The 18,090-nt window shown below is 44.6% G+C and overlaps 2 protein-coding genes across 3 annotated transcripts; one reads left to right on the forward strand and one right to left on the reverse strand.

The window, feature by feature from the left end:
* Positions 1-4,735: 4,735 nt before the first annotated feature.
* Positions 4,736-16,872, reverse strand: LOC120042043 (deoxyhypusine synthase-like). 2 transcript variants are annotated; one of them, XR_005476004.1, is made up of 11 exons: positions 16,767-16,872; positions 15,776-15,978; positions 15,037-15,186; positions 14,606-14,727; positions 12,285-12,381; positions 12,082-12,168; positions 11,574-11,679; positions 7,968-8,071; positions 5,718-5,843; positions 5,299-5,450; positions 4,736-5,261 (listed from the first exon to the last, which is right to left on the reverse strand). XR_005476004.1 is itself a non-coding variant. In XM_038986937.1 (10 exons), exons 2-10 carry the CDS (start codon positions 15,971-15,973, stop codon positions 5,358-5,360), a joined length of 1,083 nt encoding a protein of 360 aa, XP_038842865.1. In that variant the 5' UTR covers positions 15,974-15,978; positions 16,767-16,872; the 3' UTR covers positions 4,736-5,357. The 2 variants fall into 2 exon arrangements, 1 of the variants encoding a protein (XP_038842865.1); XM_038986937.1 differs by having other exon boundaries at positions 4,736-5,450.
* Positions 16,873-17,324: 452 nt separating this feature from the next.
* LOC120042049 (guanine nucleotide-binding protein G(I)/G(S)/G(O) subunit gamma-12-like) lies at positions 17,325-17,979 on the forward strand. Its single transcript, XM_038986946.1, has 2 exons — positions 17,325-17,465; positions 17,777-17,979. Exons 1-2 carry the CDS (start codon positions 17,373-17,375, stop codon positions 17,900-17,902), a joined length of 219 nt encoding a protein of 72 aa, XP_038842874.1. The 5' UTR covers positions 17,325-17,372; the 3' UTR covers positions 17,903-17,979.
* Positions 17,980-18,090: the final 111 nt, after the last annotated feature.

The raw sequence follows: 18,090 nt of genomic DNA on the forward strand, positions 1-18,090 counted from the left end.
CACAAACACACTACATACAAACATAGAAAAATACACACAACAACACACATACACATACACACTACATACATAGAAAAATACGCACAACAACACACACACACGCTGCACTAGACTCTCGACAGGCTCAACCCACCCTGCAGCTGTGCAGCCAGTCATCTTTCACTTTCCCTCTTTCTTTTTTCCTCCTCCCTCTCCCTTTCTTTCGCTCTCTTCTCTGTCTCTCCCCCTCTTTCTCTCCCCCCTCTGCACTCTCTCTGTCTCTCTCTCCCTCTTTCTCTCTCCCTCCTTCCCTCCCTCTCAGCAGATATCTGCCAATCTGGCTGCTGTACAGACATAATTGCCATTATGACTGTTGTGGCCCCCACATCACACAGAGTAGTGATTGTTCAGCGAGAGAAGGTCCTAACACTGTCCGCTCTGTGGAGACGTCACACAACATTATCATAGCGTGACTAGATAATGCACACACACACAGCCCTGAGCACGCACGCGCATTAACACACACACACTGCCGTGAGCACACATGCCCACACACACACACGAGACAACTATCCACGCAATATCTTCTCTCTCTCAGACTTTCTGTCTCCTCATCATCCAATAAAGCGCTAAACAAACATAAGCGTCTAAACGTGATGGAAAATCCATACAGTGTGGCCTTTGTGCTGTCAATCTAATGTCTAGCCCTTGGTAAACACACCCTACAGCACACCGTGCCCCCCCCCCCCCCCCCCCCCCCCCCCCACACACACACACACACACACACACACACACACACACACACACACACACACACACACACACACACACACACACACACACACACACACACACACACACACACATACACCATACAGCACACAAAGCCAATAGAAAATGAAAGGAAAATTAAATGGATGGAAAAGCAGTTTGTGCAAAAAGAGGAACTGCAGAGAGTGTGTAGGGGGAGGACACATTGAGGCTGAGGTTTGGGAAAATGGACCTTGTCCCAAAATTCTATTCTGGTTAGTTTTATTCCCATCTTGGAAAGGTCAGATACATTTTGGGCAAAAAATAAATAAAACATTCCTGACGTCACTGTGGCTTTTCATGAATAAACACATTTGTGATTGTTTGCAGAAGTTCCATTTAAAAGGTTGTAATATAATGGGTCTGCATGGTGACGTGTAGAGTGGAAGTTTAGGTATATGGGAACTATGATTAGACATCGGAAGGCTCAACTCCCCTTAGGGGAACACTGATGGCGCTATATCAATGAGAGAAGAGTGCATACTCTCTCTACTATTCAGGTTAAGTTTATAGTGTGAAGTGACTGATGTCAGACTCATAAAAGCTGAGAATGTGTTGACAATTATTTCATTGTTATGTAATGCAGGTTTTTGGTTTTACTATCCTCATGGGGACCAGAAGGAAAACTAGCTGTCCTCCGGCTACACCATGGTGCTACTCTACAGAGTGCTGTTGAGGCTACTGTAGACCTTCATTGCAAAACAGTGTGTTTTTATCAATTATTTGGTGACGTGCATATATTTAGTATAGTTTTATCTAAAAAGGATAGGAGGATGGTCCTCCCCTTCCTCCTCTGAGGAGCCTCCACTGCTCATGTTTACATTTAGACACTCAGGAGTTGGCGTGAGATATGGGTTTGAAAACGTACCTCAATGCAGGGATGGGATATGCCAATGTACTCCAAATTTGACCTTTATCCACACTGATACATAGAGGAGATTGAAATATTGCTTGTTTTCCCAGAAAACTGCCCTTTTTGTCCTCATGCTAGCTAGCAGTAGCCAATCAGTTCCTTTGTTGTTCAATATGAAGTGCCATTCCATAATGGCTGTTGTGGCTACTGCTAGCTAGCATGAGGACAAAAGGGCAGTTTTCTGGGAAAACAAGCAATATTTCAATCTTCTTGATGGACCAGTGTTGTAGAGTAGTGGTTAGTTTTAGGGTTAAGAGTCAGGGTTCTAATCAAGTCAAATCACATTGTATTGGTCACATGGTTAGCAGATGTTAATGCGGGTGTAGCAAAATGCTTGTGCTTCTAGTTCCGACCATGCAGCAATATCTAACAAGTGATATCTAACAATTTCACAACATATACCCAATACACACAAGTAAAGGAACGGAGTTAAGAATATATACATATTTGGACAAGCAATGTCAGAGAGGCATAGACTAAGATACAGTAGAAAAGTATAGAATGCAGTGTATAAATATGAGATGAGTAATGCAAGAAAGGTAAATATTATTAAAGTGACTAGTGTTCCATTTGTTAAAGTGGCCAATGAGTTCAAGTATGTGTATGTAGGCTGCAGCCTCTCTGTGCTAGTGATGGCTATTTAACAGTCTGATGGCCTTGAGAAAGAAGCTGTTTTTCAGTCTCTCAGTCCCCGCTTTGATGCACCTGTACTGTCCTCGCCTACTGGATGATAGCGGGGTGAACAGGCAGTGGCTCAGGTGGTTGTTGTCCTTGATGATCTTTTTGGATTTCCTGTGACATCGGGTGCTGTACTGTAGGTGTCCTGGAGGGCAGGTAGTTTGCCCCCGGTGATGCGTTGTGCAGACCTCACTACCCTCTGGAGAGCCTTACAGTTCTGAGCGGAGCAGTTGCCGTACCAGGTGGTGATACAGCCCGACAGGATGCTCTCAATTGTGCATCTGTAAAAGTTTGTGAGGGTTTAAGGTGACAAGCCAAATTTCTTCAGCCTCCACTGTCTGTGTGGGTGGACCATTTCAGTTTGTCAGTGATGTTTACGCCCAGGAACTTAAAACTTTCCACCTTCTCCCCTGCTGTCCCGTCGATGTGGATAGGGGGGTGCTCACTCTGCTGTTTCCTGAAGTACACGATCAGGTTAGGTTAGGTTAAGGGAAAATATGATTTTGAATGGGAATCAATTGCTTAGTCCCCGCAAGGATAGTAAAACAAACGCATTCGTGTGTGTGCGTGTACAACCGGTAACGGTACCAACAGACATTTCCACAGAACAGCCCACACGTGACGCATAATTCTTTCATTAACTCTTCAGGGGAACTGGGAGGGGCGGAACCACACAGACAACAGCCGTGATTGATGGAATGGTTACCTGACGTGGCCTCTTGGATCTGGAAACCCATTCAATAACACCCACCCACTGAAAACAATGAACAAACACGCTACCACACATCTCACCCCACAGTAGCATGTAATGGCAGTGTTAATGCCAATATCCTCTCACTGTCAATAACTATACCCTTGACTTGTTTTGAGCTTCATAACTTCCTACGGCTGTGATAGGTTGTTGTCTCACCTGGCTATCTTAAGATGAATGCACTAATGTAAGTAGCTCCGGTTGCCAGAAGATACTGACCCTACCGTTACGCTTGTTTACACTGAGCTGCACTGGCGTCAGAACACAATCATGGTTACTTTAAGACACCTAGGAGCTGGCGCCAGATACGGGGGTTGAAAACGTGCGTCAATGCAGGGATATGCCACTATACTACACATTTTACCTTTATCCACACTGATACATCGAGAAGATTGAAATACTTCCCTGTTCATCCCCATGCTAGCTAGCAGTAGCCACCGCAGCTATTTTAGAATGGCTGTGTCAGCCAATCAGTTTCTTTGTTGTTCAACATGACATGCCTTTCCATAATGGCTGCTGTGGCTACTGGTAGCTAGCAAGAGGACGAAAACGGCAATTTGGATAAAGGTACAATTTGGAGTATAGTGGCATATCCCATCCCTGCATTGAAGTAAGTTTTCCAACCCATATCTCTTGCCGGCTCCATGGTGTGTTCATATAACCATGACTGTATTCCGACCCCAGTGCTGCTCAGTGTAAACAAGCATAATGGTAGGGTTGGTATCTTCAGCACACATTCAACTCAGAGGGCTTGATGATTAGTTTAATCAGCTGTGATTGTCCAGGGCTACAATAAAAATGTGTTCTCTAGGGGGACTTGAGGACTGGAGTTGGGAAACACTGTGCTAAATTACTAAAATGTAGTGTTTGATGGTTTCTGGTTATTCCTTTCATCTAAGACCTAGACAACCAGGTGAGGGGAGTTCCTTACTAATTATTGACCTTATTTCATCAATTAAGTACAAGGGAGGAGCAAAAACCCAGACACTCAGCCCTCTGTGGAACGAGTTTGACATATGACGTAACTGTTATGCTGCTGTCATGTGTTGCTACCATGTTGTTGTTGGCTTAGGTTTTTCTTTATGTAGTGTTGTCTCTCTTGTCGTGATGTGTTTGTCCTATATTTTTATTCATTTTTATCTTTAATCCCAGCAGGAGGCTTTTTGCCTATTGGTAGGCCGTAAGTGACTTGCCTAGTTAAATAAAATAAATGTATAACGCTGCACAACAAAAGTGACCTGCCTAATTCAGAATTTTTTTTCTACACTTGTTGGTCTTTTGACCAATCAGATCAGCTCTTTCTACAATATTTGGGCAAAATATCAGAATTGAGCTGCCTGTACTCAGCTGTAGATTTGCTCACATGATGCTGATTCATGTAAAGTAGAAACATTCTGACTGATTGGCAAGTACATCCATGTACACAATGGTAGCTAATGCCTCCAGATCACTGTCAGAGATGATATGCACTGGAGCTAGAAGAGATGAGGTCAAGGACTATTGTATATGTGCGTGCACGAAGTGGGTGAGGCAGGGGAGACCCCTTATGGTCATTTCAGGTACTACAGCATTGCTGAACATTTTTGAGAGAAGAAAACAAGAGGTAGTAAGACAGCAGATGTTTTATTCTGTAATAATGGAAACATTGAGGTTGTTTTTATTCATTTACATTTTCAGATATACATGAGTAGGTACTAGGTAATAAATACATTTCACCTCAGGTTTCTTTGAATAACAGTGCATGCTCCCCTAAAGAGACCCTCTCACTAACTTAAAAAAATAACATATCTTATAAGTTTACCATATAGTAATGTCTCACTCAGCAATGTGATTCTCAAACGTGCCAGTATGCACGCATACACACGCATGTACACACACAACTCATTGGTACATGGCAATTCACGTCATTCAACAACAAAAACACTTACGCTAAATGTACCCCGTAGCAAATACTTATTTCTGAAATAATGGAGAGAAGTCCGTAAACAGAAATCGTGTCTAAAAATAGACGCAGAGAGAGATCACTGTCATATGATGCATTATCATGATGATGTGGCAAGTGACAATTAGCCTTTTGAAAGTTCTATATCTTGAACTTGATTGCTGACATGAAAAACATTTTGGGACTGTATCAACAGTTGACTAATGAAACAAAAAACATTTTTTTTTTTTTTTTTGTGGGATTATTCCTTTTAGTGTGGAGTGGGCACACCTTGGTTAGTTTGGTTATTCTAACTTGTCAGGAATCAGCTTGTCAGCATGGTGGGCAAACGTCTCAGCTACCAGCAGTGGGAAGACTATGGAAGCATCAGCGTACACCTGGAGAGAGAAACAAAACACAAAGGAAACAGGAGACATTTCTGGAGATGGGAATGGAAAGAGCCACTGGAAAAGGTTCAACGTGAGTTTGTGTTTTATCTTTGGTCGATCTAATGCATCTATCAAGAGTTCTGGGGGCACTGCTCTCCTGCTTGACCCTGAGTTACACTTTCACTTCATCTATATTAGTGTACAAAAGCACATTTCCATCTTCGGGTGGCCAATTAACCTTCAGACTGGGGATAAGATAGCTGGTGAGCGAGTTACCTTGACTGGCTTGGCATCCATGCGGATCTTCCCCCAAGACACTGCCTCATCAGGCCTGGCCCCTGAGTCTGAACCATCAAACTCCTGCCCAGTGTTCACAAACACTGCATAGTCCGCTCCATTCCTCTGAGGGAGGGTTACATTATAATGAGATGGTTTGACCTGGTTGTTTAGTTACGGTTGCTAAACACCCGTGTTGGGGAAGCTACTCTGAAAATGGAGTTTACCAAGCTACCAACCTCTTTGAAAATGTAGTTTACCAAGCTACCAACTACTTTGAAAATGTAATTCACTACATCCAAACTACTACATGATAAATTACACTGCTCAAAAAAATAAAGGGAACACTTAAACAACACAATGTAACTCCAAGTCGATCACACTTCTGTGAAATCAAACTGTTCACTTAGGAAGCAACACTGATTGACAATAAATTTCACATGCTGATGTGCAAATGGAATAGACAACAGGTGGAAATTATAGGCAATTAGCAAGACACCCCCAATAAAGGAGTGGTTCTGCAGGTGGTGACCACAGACCACTTCTCAGTTCCTATGCTTCCTGGCTGATGTTTTGGTCACTTTTGAATGCTGGCGGTGCTTTCACTCTAGTGGTAGCATGAGACGGAGTCTACAACCCACACAAGTGGCTCAGGTAGTGCAGCTCATCCAGGATGGCACATCAATGCGAGCTGTGGCAAGAAGGTTTGCTGTGTCTGTCAGCGTAGTGTCCAGAGCATGGAGGCGCTACCAGGAGACAGGCCAGTACATCAGGAGACGTGGAGGAGGCCGTAGGAGGGCAACAACCCAGCAGCAGGACCGCTACCTCCGCCTTTGTGCAAGGAGGAGCAGGAGGAGCACTGCCAGAGCCCTGCAAAATGACCTCCAGCAGGCCACAAATGTGCATGTGTCTGCTCAAACGGTCAGAAACAGACTCCATGAGGGTGGTATGAGGGCCCGACGTCCACAGGTGGGGGTTGTGCTTACAGCCCAACACCGTGCAGGACGTTTGGCATTTGCCAGAGAACACCAAGATTGGCAAATTCGCCACTGGCGCCCTGTGCTCTTCACAGATGAAAGCAGGTTCACACTGAGCACATGTGACAGAGTCTGGAGACGCCGTGGAGAACGTTCTGCTGCCTGCAACATCCTCCAGCATGACCGGTTTGGCGGTGGGTCAGTCATGGTGTGGGGTGGCATTTCTTTGGGGGGCCGCACAGCCCTACATGTGCTCGCCAGAGGTAGCCTGACTGCCATTAGGTACGGAGATGAGATCCTCAGACCCCTTGTGAGACCATATGCTGGTGCGGTTGGCCCTGGGTTCCTCCTAATGCAAGACAATGCTAGACCTCATGTGGCTGGAGTGTGTCAGCAGTTCCTGCAAGAGGAAGGCATTGATGCTATGGACTGGCCCGCCCGTTCCCCAGACCTGAATCCAATTGAGCACATCTGGGACATCATGTCTCGCTCCATCCACCAACGCCACGTTGCACCACAGACTGTCCAGGAGTTGGCGGATGCTTTAGTCCAGGTCTGGGAGGAAATCCCTCAGGAGACCATCCGCCACCTCATCAGGAGCATGCCCAGGCATTGTAGGGAGGTCATACAGGCACGTGGAGGCCACACACACTACTGAGCCTCATTTTGACTTGTTTTAAGGACATTACATCAAAGTTGAATCAGCCTGTAGTGTGGTTTTCCACTTTAATTTTGAGTGTGACTCCAAATCCAGACCTCCATGGGTTGATAAATTTGATTTCCATTGATAATGTGTGTGATTTTGTTGTCAGCACATTCAACTATGTAAAGAAAAAAGTATTTAATAAGAATATTTCATTCATTCAGATCTAGGATGTGTTATTTTAGTGTTCCCTTTATTTTTTTGAGCAGTGTATAATATCTCAATCTGAAATGTCCTAGACTACAAATTGCAAGAACAGTAGTTCCAGTAGTTAGCTACACCGCTACATTGCAGATAAGTCATTAACTACTGGAAACACTACCAAGATTTGAATGTAGTTCAACTACCACCAAGCTACTGTCAAATGTAATTACATTACTAGTTGAACTACATGTAATTTACTACTCCCCAACACTGCTAAGCACGTCAACTTTCTAACTGGTGAAATGCGACAGCACAAAATTATAGGAAAATAGGTGAATTGAACAGTTCATAATTTACACCAACATTATAATTAAGGAATATGATCATAGAGAACATTTTATAGTAGTACTAATAGTAGTTACTTACCATCAGATTGGCATTGGCTATATGGTGTTTGACCAGGCCGCCACCCAGAATAATCATCCCTGTCCGTTTGGCAAACACTGCCTTGCTGTTCAACCTGCGGATATCTACAACACAGACCATGTTATCAGCACAATACATTACACACCACCCTTCAACTACAAAACCAAGCACACCACCCTTCAACTACAAAACCAAGCACACCACCCTTCAACTACAAAACCAAGCACACCACCCTTCAACTACAAAACCAAGCACACCACCCTTCAACTACAAAACCAAGCACACCACCCTTCAACTACAAAACCAAGCACACCACCCTCAACTACAAAACCAAGCACACCACCCTTCAACTACAAAACCAAGCACCAAAACAGTGACATATACTATTGAGTGCATAGATATCTGGAATGAATGTCACCAAGTTTGTGGTGGATGAGATATGTACAGTTGAAGTCAGAAGTTTACATACACCTTAACCAAATAAATTTACACTCAGTTTTTCACAATTCCTGACATTTAATCCTAGTAAAAATTCCTTGTCTTAGGTCAGTTAGGATCACCACTTTATTTTAAGAATGTGAAATGTCAGAATAATAGTAGAGAATGATTCATTTCAGCTTTTATTTAATTTAAATCAAATTCCCAGTGGGTCAGAAGTTTACATACACTCAATTAGTTTTTGATAGCATTGCCTTTAAATTGTTTAACTTGGGTCAAACGTTTCGGGTAGCCTTCCACAAGCTTCCCACAATAAGTTGGGTGAATTTAGGCCCATTCCTCCTGACAGAGCTGGTGTAACTGAGTCAGGGTTGTAAGGCCTCCTTGCTCGCACACACTTTTTCAGTTCTGCACACAAATGTTCTACAGTATTGAGGTCAGGGCTTTGTGATGGCCACCTTGACTTTGTTGTCCTTAAGCCATTTTGCCACAATTCTGGAAGTATGCTTGGGGTCATTGTCCATTTGGAAGACCCATTTGCGACCAAGCTTTAACTTCCTGACTGGTGTCTTGAGATGTTGCTTCAATATATCCACATACTTTTCCTGCCTCATGATGCCATCTAGTTTGTGAAGCGCACCAGTCCCTTCTACAGCAAAGCAATCCCACCACATGCTGCTGCCACCCCCGTGCTTCACGGTTGGGATGGTATTCTTCGTCTTGCAAGCCTCCCCCTTTTTCCTCCAAAAATAGCGATGGTCATTATGGCCAAACACTTCTATTTTTGTTTCATCAGACCAGAGGACATTTCTCCAAAAAGTACGATCTTTGTCCCCATGTGCAGTTGCAAACCGTCGTCTGGCTTTTTTATGGTGGTTTAGGAGCAGTGGCTTCTGCCTTGCTGAGCGGCTTTTCAGGTTATGTCGATATAGGACTCGTTTTACTGTGGATATACACTGCTCAAAAAAATAAAGGGAACACTTAAACAACACAATGTAACTCCAAGTCAATCACACTTCTGTGAAATCAAACTGTCCACTTAGGAAGCAACACTGATTGACAATACATTTCACATGCTGTTGTGCAAATGGAATAGACAAAAGGTGGAAATTATAGGCAATTAGCAAGACACCCCCAAAAAAGGAGTGATTCTGCAGGTGGTGACCACAGACCACTTCTCAGTTCCTATGCTTCCTGGCTGATGTTTTGGTCAACACACAGCCCTGCAAAATGACCTCCAGCAGGCCACAAATGTGCATGTGTCAGCATATGGTCTCATAAGGGGTCTGAGGATCTCATCTCGGTACCTAATGGCAGTCAGGCTACCTCTGGCGAGCACATGGAGGGCTGTGCGGCCCCACAAAGAAATGCCACCCCACACCATGACTGACCCATCGCCAAACCGGTCATGCTGGAGGATGTTGCAGGCAGCAGAACGTTCTTCACGGCGTCTCCAGACTCTGTCACGTCTGTCACATGTGCTCATGTGCTCAGTGTGAACCTGCTTTCATCTGTGAAGAGCACAGGGCGCCAGTGGCGAATTTGCCAATCTTGGTGTTCTCTGGCAAATGCCAAACGTCCTGCACGGTGTTGGGCTGTAAGCACAACCCCCACCTGTGGACGTCGGGCCCTCATACCACCCTCATGGAGTCTGTTTCTGACCGTTTGAGCAGACACATGCACATTTGTGGCCTGCTGGAGGTCATTTTGCAGGGCTCTGGCAGTGCACCTCCTTGCACAAAGGCGGAGGTAGCGGTCCTGCTGCTGGGTTGTTGCCCTCCTACGGCCTCCTCCACGTCTCCTGATGTACTGGCCTGTCTCCTGGTAGCGCCTCCATGCTCTGGACACTACGCTGACAGACACAGCAAACCTTTTTGCCACAGTTCGCATTGATGTGCCATCCTGGATGAACTGCACTACCTGAGCCACTTGTGTGGGTTGTAGACTCCGTCTCATGCTACCACTAGAGTGAGAGCACCGCCAGCATTCAAAAGTGACCAAAACATCAGCCAGGAAGCATAGGAACTGAGAAGTGGTCTGTGATCACCACCTGCAGAATCACTCCTTTTTTGGGGGTGTCTTGCTAATTGCCTATAATTTCCACCTTTTGTCTATTCCATTTGCACAACAGCATGTGAAATTTATTGTCAATCAGTGTTGCTTCCTAAGTGGACAGTTTGATTTCACAGAAGTGTGATTGACTTGGAGTTACATTGTGTTGTTTAAGTGTTCCCTTTATTTTTTTGAGCAGTGTAGATACTTTGTACGTGATTCCTCCAGCATCTTCACAAGGTCCTTTGCTGTTGTTCTGGGATTGATTTGTACTTTTCGCACCAAAGTACGTTAATCTCTAGGAGACAGAACGCATCTCCTTCCTGAGCGGTATGACGGCTGCATGGTCCCACGGTGTTTATACTTGCGTACTATTGTTTGTACAGATGAATGTGGTACCTTCAGGCTTTTGGAAATTGCGCCTAAGGATGAACCAGACTTGTGGAGATCTGGTTGATTTCTTTAGATTTTCCCATGATGTCAAGCAAAGAGGCACTGAGTTTGAAGGTAGGCCTTGAAATACATCCACAGGTACACCTCCAATTGACTCAAATTATCTCAATTAGCCTATCAGAAGCTTCTAAAGCCATGACATAATTTTCAGGAATTTTCCAAGCTGTATAAAGGCACAGTCAACTTAGTGTATGTAAACTTCTGACCCACTGGAATTGTGATACAGTGAATTACAAGTGAAATAATCTGTCCGTAAACGATTGTTGGAAAAATGACTTGTGTCATGCACAAAGTAGATGTCCTAACCGACTTGCCAAAACTATAGTTTGTTAACAAGAAATTTGTGGAGTGGTTGAAAAATGAGTTTTAATGACTCCAACCTAAGTGTATGTAAACTTCCGACTTCAACTGTAGTTACAATGTAAATCAAGGCAAGTTTGTGGTCTCACATTACCAAAGGAAAGAACTGGCAGCAGCTAGCGGTTAGAGCTTTGGGCCAGTAACCGAAAGGTTTGAATCCCTGACACGACAAGGTGAGAAATTGGTCGATGTGCCATTGAGCAAGGCATTTATTCCTTATTGCTTCGGTAAGTCGCCATGGATGACAAAATGTGAAATGTACATCGACAGAACCCCAGTCCTCATGTCTCCTCTCTCTCTTACCATCTACTATATCCAGCACCAGCCCAGGGTTTTTATATGAGTGGAAATAGATCATGTCCCCAATGGATCCATCTGTCAGAGCAGGGCTGAACACTGGGATGTCATTCTGCAACAGAGGTTGAACATCTATTGATTATATGAACACAGCCTATTGTAACTCAATGAGGGATACAGGGAGGGAGGGAGGGAGGCAGAGAGAGAAAATGTGAATGACAATTTAGTGTATTAGACAGCACCCACAAACAACTGATACAGCAACAAATATGAACAATAATATTATGATCCGTTAACCTTGTAGAGGTCATTGTGATAGTGTAAGGTGAGGCCAATGAGGGGCTTGCGCCCCCTACTGTACGTTATACTGGTGAGTTTAGAGAGGGGAATGATAAAGATACTTCACAAATGGAGAGAGAGGACAAAGAGCACTGGTTTCAATTCATTCCACTGATATCTCCTGTTTTATATCAAGGACAGGCTGATGAGAACAGTGAGCCCCTCCAGTCCTCACCTTATAGGCCCAGTAGTAGACAGACTCTGGGTTGTTGATCTCTTTGCCCAGACGGTGGATCATCTTGGACGGGGTCCAGTGGGTGCCCTAAAAGGTTAAGAGGTCAAAGGTCAATAGAATGTGACAATACCACCCCAATGAATACAACCCAGACACAGATACTGAAGATGACCTTTCCTGTACGAAGGGTTAAATTAGCTCACCTCATCTTTCTGCTCCTGCACCATCTGGTCCAGAATGGGCATCAGCCAGTCCTCAAACTTACAGTAGTTATCATTAGGTACCAGGAGGTTACCTATCCTAGAAAGAGAGCGAGAGTGGAGAGGAGAAAAGATGAATGACAATTTAGTGTATTAGACAGCACCTACAATAATAACAACTGGGTGGTTCGAGCCCCAACTGGGTGGTTCGAGCCCTCTTCACCGTTAACTCAGACACCAGCCAGCTTCAGCTCGGTCAATACCTGCCAGTCTGCACAGCGCGATATCAACCCAGAACATGTCGGACTGCTTTTTCTCTACCACATCACCCTCTCTTTCTAAAATTATCCGCCGAAATTGTTGGAACCCCTATTACTAGCCTGTTCAACCTCTCTTTCGTAAAGTCTGCGATCCCCAAAGATTGGAAAACGACCACGGTCCTCCCCCTCTTAAAAGGGGGAGACATTCTAGACCCAAACTGTTATAGACCTCTATCCATCCTGCCCTGCCTTTCTAAAATCTTCAAAAGCAAAGTTAACAAACAGATCACCGACCATTCGAATCCCACCATACCTTCTCCACTATGCAATCTGGTTTCCGAGCTGGTCATGTGTGCACCTCAGCCACGCTCAAGGTCCTAAACGTTATCGATAAAAGACAGTACTGTGCAGCCGTCTTCATCGACCTGGCCAAGGCTTTCGACTCTGTCAATCACCGCATTCTTAAATCGGCAGACTCAATAGCTTTGGCTTCTCAAATGACTGCCTCGCCTGCTTCACCAACTACTTCTCAGATCGATTTGACACACTGAACTCTGAGGGCCTGTTGTCCGGACCTCTGGCAGTCTCTATGGGGGTGCCACAGGGTTCAATTCTCAGGCCGACTCTTTTCTCTTTATATCAATGATGTCGCTCTCGCTGCTGGTAATTCTCTGATCCACCTCCACGCAGACAACACCATTCTGTATACTTCTGGCCCTTCTTTGGACACTGCGTTAACAAACCTCCAAACGAGCTTCAATGCCATACAACTCTCTTTCCGTGGCCTCCAAATGCTTTTAAATGCTAGTAAAACTAAATGCATGCTCTTCAACCGATTGCTGCCTGCACCTGCCCGCCCGACTAGCATCACTACGCTGGACGGTTCTGACTTAGAATATGTGGACAACTACAAATACCTAGGCGTCTGGTTAGACTGTAAACTCTCCTTCCAGACTCACATTAAGCATCGCCAATCCAAAATTAAATCTAGAATCAGCTTCCTATTTCGCAACAAAGCCTCCTTCACTCATGCTGCCAAACATACCCTCGTAAAACTAACTATCCTACCAATCCTTGACTTCGGCGATGTAATTTACAAAATAGCCTCCAACACTCTACTCAGCAAATTGGATGTAGTCTATCACAGTGCCATCCGTTTTGTCACCAAAGCCCCATATACTACCCACCACTGCGACCTGTATGCTCTCGTTGGCTGGCCCTCACTACATATTCGTCGCCAAACCCACTGGCTCCAGGTCATCGATAACTCTTTGCTAGGTAAAGCCACGCCTTATCTCAGCTCACTGGTCACCATAGCAACACCCACCCATAGCACACGCTCCAGCAGGTATATTTCACTGGTCATCCCCAAAGCCAACACCTGCTTTGGCTGCCTTTCCTTCCAGTTCTCTGCTGCCAATGACTGGAGCGAATTGCAAAAATCACTGAAGCTGGACTTATATATCCCTCTCTAACTTAAAGCATCAGCTGTCAGAGCAGCTTACCGATCACTGTACCTGTACACAGCCCATCTGTAAATAGCACATCCCCATATTGTAATTTATAAATGTTTTTGCTCTTTTGCACCCCAGTATCTCTACTTGCACATCATCATCTGCACATCTATCACTCCAGTGTTAATGCTAAATTGTAATTATTTCATCTCTGTGGCCTATTTACTACATTACTACATTTGCACACACTGTACATAGATTTTTCTATTGTGTTATTGACTGTACGTTTGTTTATCTCATGTGTAACTCTGTGTTGTTTTTGTCGCACTGCTTTGCTTTATCTTGGCCAGGTCGTAGTTGTAAATGAGAACTTGTTCTCAACTGGCCTACCTGGTTTAATAAAGGTGAAATTATTACTATTATAAAAAATATATTTTTTAAATATGGCCAATATACCACGGCTAAGGGCTGTATCCAGGCACTCCGCGTTGCATCATTCATAAGAACAGCCCTTAGCAGTGGTATATTGACCATATACCACACCCCCTTGTGCCTTACTGCTTAATTGTATTATGATCTGTGATCCATAGTAGAGGTGACAGTGCTCTACCTGTTGATGCCTCTCTGTCTCAGCTCCTTGCCAGACAGGCTGAACTCCCCCAGGTAGGTGGGGGCCAGACACTTGATGAAATCCTCCTCGACTCCCCCCGCTGTACTCACTATCACGTCCACCTGTTAGGAAGGTCCACAAACACATGTAGCATTTTACTAGTGTATACGATCACCTATATGCACTGGCATCTTGAAGTGAGTGTTTATGCTGCAGGGGTGTCAAACTTAATTCCTGGAGGGCTGCAGTCTCTGCTGGTTTTTATTTTCAATAGGTGTCCAATTAAGACCTAGATAACCAGGTGGGGGCAGCTCCTACTAATCAAACACCTTAATTGATCAAGTACAAGTGAGGAATGACAGCCAGCAGACACTGAGCGCTGGAAGACTGGAATTTGACACACGAGGGTGGGTTGTTGTTTAGGACTGTACCATTTTGTGCTGTGCCAGGTAGCGGATGGACTCCCTCACTCCAGAGCTGATGAGGTTGGAGGTGTACCCCAGGAAGATGGTACAGCCCGAGTGGGAAGAGGAGGAGCCGCATCCTTCCTCTTCCTCCAGCGGCTCCAGACGCTTCTCAATCTGTGGTTATAAATAGATGACAGAAAAATAGAAATATTGACCACATACAGTATGATAAAAGCTCTCTCTAATAAAGGGGTTTAAACATTTCTCCCTCTTCTTATTCCTCTCCCAATCCCCCAAAAAGCAAGGCCTAGAATCAGACAAGGAATGCTGTATGTCTACATAAATGGCAACAACTCAGATGCTAACATAACTCTCCACATCCCCAATTACTAGGCATCTTATCCCCTTATACGTCCTGGGATGTTTGGAGTAGGATCCCTAGTTCCCCACTGTACACTGATCTTAGGTCAGCTGATTCTAGATCAACTCCTACACAGAGCGGGACATCCTCTGACCCAATGACAACACTAGCCTGCTCCCAGATCTGTTTGTGCTGTGTTGTCAACTCCTATGGTCATTGTGAGTTGTCAAGACAACACAAACAGATCTGGGACCAGGCTCTGAGAAGGCATCTCAACTCCCTAAACCTCTAGAGATGGATGATGTCATCTAGCCTGGAATACAACCTTTTATGCTCCGTTTCACCATAGTTTTACTGAGCATATCAGTTAGGCCATCTAGCCTGGAATCCTGTGAGTCTCACCATCTTGTTGATCTCCTGTATGGCATGGGCCACGCTGCTAGCCTGGAAGCCTGTGGTGAGGAAGGACTGGAGCAGGGCACGGTGGTCCACTCCCTGGTTGAAGTCATAGCCCTTGATACGGGGCATGTCGTCTGGGAGGGCCGTGCTGGGCATCAGCACCGCATCCATGGCCACGAAGGGGGCGTGTTGTTCCGCCATGCCGTCTGTCAAACACAAGGAAGCAAATCAAAAGGGTATGCAACGGTTGCATAAAGAGTGCTGAACATTCATTTTACCTAAGTGTCTGCAAAGATAGTTTGTGGTTTTCAACCTAGAAAATCTACAAGCAAAATGATCTGACAGCTGGAATCCTGTAGTTCATGTTGAAAAGGTTTGCAAAGTGTCAGCACCATTATCAACTCCTTAAATCAACTGTCAACTCCCTACAGTAGCTAGCTAAATCAACTGTCAACTCCCTACAGTAGCTAGCTAAATCAACTGTCAACTCCCTACAGTAGCTAGCTAAATCAACTGTCAACTCCCTACAGTAGCTAGCTAAATCAACTGTCAACTCCCTACAGTAGCTAGCTAAATCAACTGTCAACTCCCTACAGTAAGTTAGCTAGCGAAATAAACTGTCAACTCCCTGAATCATTCTGATTCTACTGTATAGCTGGTGGCAAGCAACAATATTATGATCATGCCTTGTATTGTGCTTAGTAGCAACTTATAGAGACAGCATTCTAACGTCATCATTCAGCACATTTCATGACACCGAGATCAAAGTATAGCAAGTATAGCAGACGTTAGTTAGCAACTAACACTCCAATACCTGCTGGCTGCCTGGCTTGCAACTAGCTAGCAGCTAGCTAGCTAGCTATCCATTCTCTATTGGCTTAAAAACAATTACACGCACTGACAAATGAAGCAACATAACGTTTTTTTGAATTAGAGAATGCTGAAACTAAAAAGGTATCATTGTATAAAGACAGACAAAACATTAGCAACACACCACAGGTCTAGCGCTCTGACATTCCCCATGCAGGACATGAAACAACTACGGAAAGTGCAAAGGTTCAAACGTAGCAACGCATTCTGGTGAAAGATTGTGTTCTGTTTGCATCCTTCCTATGCTTATCATTATGTGGGTCACCCACCCACACCTGTCCTCCCTGCTCCCTCCAGTCTCTTTTATCATCAGTGAGGGATGTGTGATGTTGATGTGACATTTCCAGGACTGTGTGTGTAACCTTTAAACCTGACACACAACAGCAGCTTTGAAGTGGCCTCCACAGTAACCACAAAGAGCAGTGGGGGAAACCAGAGGTTAAAAAGGGAGGCCAGATGCCACTCTGACAGAAATTGGGACCTCGGTTGGACGTAGGCTCACATAGCCTAGTGTTAAGAGTATAACAGTAACTTTTCCATTATTATTTCAAATCTAAATCTATATTTGGAGGTGGAACAGGTTTCTGTGTGTTCAGCAGGTTTTACATTTTCAACTCTCAACAATTGATTGCAATTCCATTAATTTATTTTCTCTCACTTTGGAGTGGAAAGAAGTGGAGTTTCAGCTTGCTGTCTGGGACTAAAAGTGGGAGTCTCTCTGGAGAAGGGGATGTCAGGGAAGGTGTGCAGCAATAACAGTGTGATGCAGGCACGGAGGACTGTGGAACAACTACGAGTGGAGGCAAGCATGGAGAGGATCAAGGTGAGAGTACACTAAAGTAGCCTGTGTGTAATGAATTAGTTGGAAGTAGAATTTCAAATTAATTTGGAGAATGACAATTTTGTTGATCAATACTTTCATTTGATGAATCAAAAATAAGATAAATTGTGGGAGCAGTGCAGAGCAGTCTGATACAGAACGGATAAAGGAAAATGAGAACTTACCCCCACCCTCGTTTTAGGACACATCAGTAACTCTGTGTATATTGGGCATCACCTTTCTTCTGAATGTACAATAACCTCAGCTTTGAGACAAGCTTTAAGTGATGGCTGTCCCTTACTTTTTCCTCCCAGATCTCCACAGCAGCTGCCCAGCTGGTGCAGTACTGTCAGGAGCACAGTCGCAGTGACCCCCTCCTCACCGGCATCTCTGCCTCCTCTAACCCCTTCAAAGACAAGAAGACCTGTGTCCTGCTGTAGAAAGGCTGCCTCAGGACACTGCTCTCTGGTGCTGCATTCAACAGTGCTTCATCATCAACAACAGTGAAACGATTTGATGCCAGGCTACTTCAACATGTCCTACTTCATCATGCCAGACAAGACATTAACATGTTGGCTAAAGCAAAAAGTGACTGGTTGGTACAGTATTGGTCATGCTGTAACTTCAG

The sequence above is a fragment of the Salvelinus namaycush genome, unplaced genomic scaffold (assembly GCF_016432855.1).
Source record: "Salvelinus namaycush isolate Seneca unplaced genomic scaffold, SaNama_1.0 Scaffold607, whole genome shotgun sequence".
NCBI lineage: Eukaryota > Metazoa > Chordata > Actinopteri > Salmoniformes > Salmonidae > Salvelinus > Salvelinus namaycush.

Excerpts from the sequence above, each read along its gene's own strand:
- LOC120042043 (XM_038986937.1), bottom strand. The coding sequence starts at position 15,973 with ATGGCGGAACAACACGCCCCCTTCGTGGCCATGGATGCGGTGCTGATG. Across the intron at positions 12,382-14,605 it reads AGACAGAGAGGCATCAACAG|GATAGGTAACCTCCTGGTAC; the intron begins GTAGAGCACTGT and ends CTCTCTTTCTAG. Across the intron at positions 8,072-11,573 it reads GGTGCTGGATATAGTAGATG|ATATCCGCAGGTTGAACAGC; the intron begins GTAAGAGAGAGA and ends TCTGTGTTGTAG.
- LOC120042049 (XM_038986946.1), top strand. The coding sequence starts at position 17,373 with ATGTCAGGGAAGGTGTGCAGCAATAACAGTGTGATGCAGGCACGGAGG. Across the intron at positions 17,466-17,776 it reads CAAGCATGGAGAGGATCAAG|ATCTCCACAGCAGCTGCCCA; the intron begins GTGAGAGTACAC and ends TTTTCCTCCCAG.